General features: G+C 39.7%; 1 protein-coding gene across 1 annotated transcript; it reads right to left on the bottom strand.

The window, feature by feature from the left end:
- Positions 1-736: 736 nt before the first annotated feature.
- LOC310933868 (centrosomal protein of 55 kDa-like) lies at positions 737-3,641 on the bottom strand (the record flags this gene model as incomplete). Its single annotated transcript, XM_083897439.1, has 8 exons — positions 737-874; positions 1,393-1,467; positions 1,546-1,699; positions 1,798-1,924; positions 2,272-2,422; positions 2,632-2,697; positions 3,117-3,347; positions 3,495-3,641. 8 exons carry the CDS (start codon positions 3,639-3,641, stop codon positions 737-739), a joined length of 1,089 nt encoding a protein of 362 aa, XP_083753565.1.
- Between the last annotated feature and the right edge of the window lie 1,759 nt (positions 3,642-5,400).

Below are 5,400 nucleotides of genomic sequence, written 5' to 3'. Positions count from 1 at the left end.
GTATTGTTGTCACTAGTGCAGTAACTGTTCAGTGGGGGGAACTGCACTAATAAGAGATTGGAGAAAATGGCTCGTTTAGTGATTTATCTGTACCACTTGACATCTCTGATTCAAACAATGTCAAAGTCGGCACTGCACACACTGGTCCCCTTATTAAGTCACCGACTGGACATTTATGTGATTCACAGAGAGATCTTCTGTGTTGTTAATAATCCCCATGAGAAACAATCCCTTGAATGGTGTTTCAGACAGACTAAGCTCAGACAAAGATGCTTTTATATGAAATATGTACAGGGGGTGTTAATCCCTGTTAGCATATTGTCCTAAAGCTTGATAGGCAAGGTCAGCCCTAGGTGTCATGTTTCCCTTTCCAAGTCTGCAGCCACTGCACAAATCTTTGACTCGTCATATTGTTGGCTAGCTATGCTAATCCATGTCCTTAAATAGCAGCGGGAAGGGATTAACTTACACAAGCTGTTTTAAGCTATATTCATCTGGTTTGAACAGTGTGCGAGGTGTGGGAAGAGGCAAGTGCCGACAGCTGCGTGATTGGACAACGTATGTCATTAGCTTTTCAGGTAGAAATTAGCTGGGAAGGCTGTGGATCTTTGCAGGAAATGAAAAATCACAACCTCAGTAATTGAACAGTGAATTATTATTATTAATAAGATAAACAGTATTTCTGCAAGACAATGATACAGACACAGATCGAAGGGAGGTTAACTTAAGGCTTGGCTTAATCGAGACAGAATTCCATGTGATTCATCAGGTCTTGGTAGTGACTGGCAGGGTACTGGGCCAGGCAGCCAGGACAATTCAGGAAGCTTTCATTCAGTACACTTCTGCTGGTGGAGGTGGGTTTCAGATTGGAGAGCTGGAAGGAAGGAATTTTGAATGAATGGACCGTGATATGACTGCAGAGTACAAGGGGGTCAGCGAATGTGTGGATGTCATCGACGACTGAAGCCTTTTAGCCTATTTTAGATCATTGTTTTGGTCTTCTAGGTCACTTTGCAGCTTAACACAAACTTGGTTCAGGCAGGTGGAAGTTTTCTGTGTCAGATTTTAATGCCAGAAATTCACACCAGCTAACAGGCACTAGCTGTCACTCACACTGGTCCATTCCATTTTCCTCTCTATGGGAACATATTTTACATTGATCTCACGCACTTTTGAAGGAGAGCTGAAACTAGAGATTGAGACCATTAACTCCTCAGGAACATATTTACAGACATAACCAATCAAGTGAGGAATAGGCAAATTTTCCCGATAGATTTCCATAATAAAAAACTAGTTTTTGCAATCAGTGGAGGCGCCCCCTGGTGGCTCACTGCTACTCTGTCCTCACACTCTTTAAGAAAAGAGTACACAGAATGAGAGTGACTCTTGTACCTTTGTCTCCAGGTCTGCAATCTTTTCCTGGTCTCCACGGTGACAGTTGAGCAGATACTTCTGAAGGAGTTTCATCTGAAAACAGCGAAGCTTACTTTTAAATTGCCTTGCACAATCAAGGTAAAAACATTTTTAAAAATAATGGAGGCACACCTGCAGCTCTAAGGTCACTGTCCTCCGCTTCTCCTTATGCAGTCTGTGCTCGAGGTCTTTGGTCTTTTCTGTCAGATGTTTGACTTCACACTCAGAGCAATGATCATGCAGCTGCTGCTTGAGCTCTTCCACGTCCATCTCCCTTTCATTGCACCTACACATCAACTCATTGGTCACGTAACTGACTTACAGCACCATCATCTTCACGGTTTTTAAGAATGTGACAGGTATATTTACAAACAGTGGACGTACCACTTTTGAGCTGTTGTCAGACTCTGTTTGGAGAGGTTGAGCTGCTCCCTGAGCACGTCCAGCTCTTCTTTGGCTTTCTGTATGAGTCTTTCATAAAACTCCTGCATCTGGCACATTTTAGTTTTCTCTACAAAGAGCGACAGCAGGAGAAAAGAAACACTTTATTTTGAAATGCAGTGTGAAGCCACACATACCACATAAAGCTGTGAGCTATGGCATAAATAATATTTGTATTTAAGTGTTTAACAGTGGAGCCTGTAGCACTTTGATGCCACTCATTTTGCTTTTTATTATTTCTGTCACATCTGTGTTGTCTGGTTTGTCAAAAGATGACACTGTCTTGAAACTGCAAAACAAATCTAATGACTGAAAGCAGGCCACTCGAGTGTAATCTAGATATCTAAAAAAAACCTTGTTGTGACAGTCTGTTGCCCCAGTGTTGAGTGCCCACTGCCCACTGCCCCTCTGGCTCACCATCTGAATGGTCTTCATTGTCCTGATTTGAGCGGGCCTGATTGGCTTCATTCAGCTGCTTCTCCAGCCATAACATTCTGGCCGTGACTGCCCTCACACAGGCCTCTCTCTGCTGGTCGTATTCCAGCAAGTGCTTGTTCTTCTCCAAGGCCTCAGGGGGAGTGAAAAAAAAGAATGAGAAGCACATAACAGAGACAGAGGGAAACAAGACTTGTGCCAGAGGGCGGGTCAAACACTCCACAAGACATGTACACAATACATAGACATACAATCTTACTTACAGACATGTGTGTGCACATACACAGTAGTGATTAAACAGTAACAGAAATAGGTGGATTTGGGCATCAACAAAGCTCTTACATCTCTGAGGTGATTTTCAAGCTCTGTACGGGTGTAGATTGTGCCTTGTTCATCCGACTTGGACTCCTGATAGAAAACAATACAACGCAACACATGCTTACAGTCCAATACACTAAAAAAGCATTACAATGTTGAGACAAAGTGCACCGAGATGGGTGTTTGCACTGTATATGGAAGTTGTGTTATAATGGAGAACAGTGTGGGGAGGCTGACATTCATAAACGAGGGCTGCCATCTAGTGGTATAGAAATGTTATTATACAAGCTAGGCATCATTCAAAACAAACCCTCTATAACCTGCTGCCGCAGAAGTAAAAGCACATGTATACATAATAAAACTGGCGATGTGCGTTTGTGTTGGCTCTCTCTTGAGACTATGTAAATTCAAAACGTCTGCTTTGTAAAAATGGGTGTTATTTACAACAAATGCATGCATTTTATCTCTTGCCATTAAGAAAAACCCATGCCATATATATATTGTTTTACCTTCTTTCCTTTAACTTTGTTCTCAAGATATTGACAGCGAGCTGAGAGGCTCACAAGCTTGTTCTTGATTTCTTCCATCTCTCCGGCGTAAGCAGATATCCTGTCTTTAATCACTCCGTCCATCAGGTTTTGTCCTTTCTTACTCAGCGCTGATGGTGAAGCCTTCTTATTATCTTCATCCATCAGTTGCTGGGAGTTCTCCGTCCTTACAGTTTGGAGAGAGATAAATCTCTACCAACAGACAAGAGGAGAAAGTGGTTTCACTAATGTTCACATACTGTAAACACCCTATGTAATTCAACAATAGCATCATTAAGTGGATGTTACAGTACAGTAAGTGTAATTTTGGCTAACAGTCAAATAGTTGAGTGTATTCACCTGCACTAGCTTGAGATGCTCCGAATGCAGACGAGATAACTCGACCAGGGCCTTTTTCAGACCGGCATTCTCCTTCCTCAGGCAGCTGACAACCATATCAAGCCCTTTCCTTTTCCACACTAAACCCTTATATTTGGACGATGCCATCTTTGTCACGTGTTTTTCACCAATGTTGCAGGAGACTGCCACACACAAAATAAACATTTAAGACTGACAAAAGAACATTAGAAGGCTGTCAACAGCACCTAACCCTAAAACTAATCAATATGCAGACTGAAATATATATATATATATTTTTTATATCTGACACTTGCATTGATTCAAAACTTTACAATCATAGCCAAAATGGTACTCACAGTTATTTTTGATCAACATCAAGAACATAATTTCTCATGTTTATTCACTAAATATTATAATTTATATATTCTCCATTTACTTCAATGTTGTTCTATGAGCATGTGCCAAGGACATTTAAGGGGCCTCAAACTCGTCCAAAAAGTTTTGGAATTAATATTTTAGACATAATAGGCAAAACAAAAAAAGCAATTTTAATGAATATTAAATTATTTATTGGTTAATTCATACCTTACTGGCAACTTAAAACTAAGATATCTTCAATAATTGGTCAATTAAACTAGCTAAAACAAGCTAATGTACCAGTAAATTAAGCTAGCTCTCATTAGCTTCGATTAAAACTATTATAATATAATAATGGTTGCTTCGGTATAGCATTAATGAAGTACAATAAACGTTAAAATGTAAAACTTACTGAAAAATATATCTCAGGAATCCCACTGCTGTGAACGTTTACTCTTTACATTCAGCAGAAAAGAAGATAATCTGACGAACGCCACCGTGCTGCGTTCAAGGACCCTGCGGCGTTTTGACGAAAGTTAACTTTTTCCCCCTGGAACTGCAATTTCAATAAACATGGTATGTTATTTTTTTCCTTATCGCAATAAACTTTGTATGAAGTGATATCAAATAAATGTTTGCTTGTGTGAAATATCAAGATACAGTTCCATCTCAAACTTCCCACAGCACGTAAACGTGGAATATTGTTCACATCAACAACTGCAATTTGTACTTTTGAAAACATTTATAGAATTGAATAGATTGTGATTAATATGGTTTTATTCAGTATTTAAGCAGTCGTTGTCGGTGTCTGCCAAAGATACAAATGTGAGTACAGCACTGAATGCGAAATTAATGTTTTTTTTCGACGTTAATGCAAGTATGAATGCTTGAATTACAGGTGGAATAAGCCTTTACTTGATAATGCACTTCGTCACATAAAACGTCATCGTTGTATGTTCAAAATGTACATTTTTAGGGCTATTTTTGTACGTATTTTTTGGTGTTCTTTGTCTTTTTTTCAGTGTTTTTAGTTTATCTAGCTGTTTGTTTTTTTCGTAAGACAAATTTAGAAAATGCAGTCTCTGGTCGTCCAAGTCGTTAGGTGGCGCTGTAGCCGCCTGAAACTGCAGCCTCCGGTACTGCAGACACATACTATTTATTTTTTTCTGTGGCCACCGTGGGGCGCTGTGGTACAACAGAGGACGACCAGGGCAATTACCTGTACAGTTTTGGTGAATCGACAAAAATAAATCAGTCGTTCTGCTAATTAATTCCGATAAAACTTGTAAATATATATTTTTTGATAGGATAGCGTGTAAATAGTATTATTTTTTAAAGTATTTCTCCCTTGTCAAGCACCTCAGCCTTTGTGTTGCAGTCATTGTAGTGACTCATACGCTGCCCTCCGGTTTTTATCCACTCCTCTGCTTCACACACACACACACACACATCAGAGCCTCTTAGTTCCTCTCCTGCCACCTTTCCATTACGTGCTGTGGAGTATGTTGTTGTTTTTCTTCTATGAATAAAATCGGATTTTATTTAAAAA

This window comes from Microchirus variegatus, assembly GCF_963457635.1.
Source record: "Microchirus variegatus genome assembly, chromosome: 11".
In the NCBI taxonomy this organism is placed as follows: Eukaryota; Metazoa; Chordata; class Actinopteri; order Pleuronectiformes; family Soleidae; genus Microchirus; species Microchirus variegatus.
This window is presented reverse-complemented; position numbering and strand designations above follow the sequence as displayed.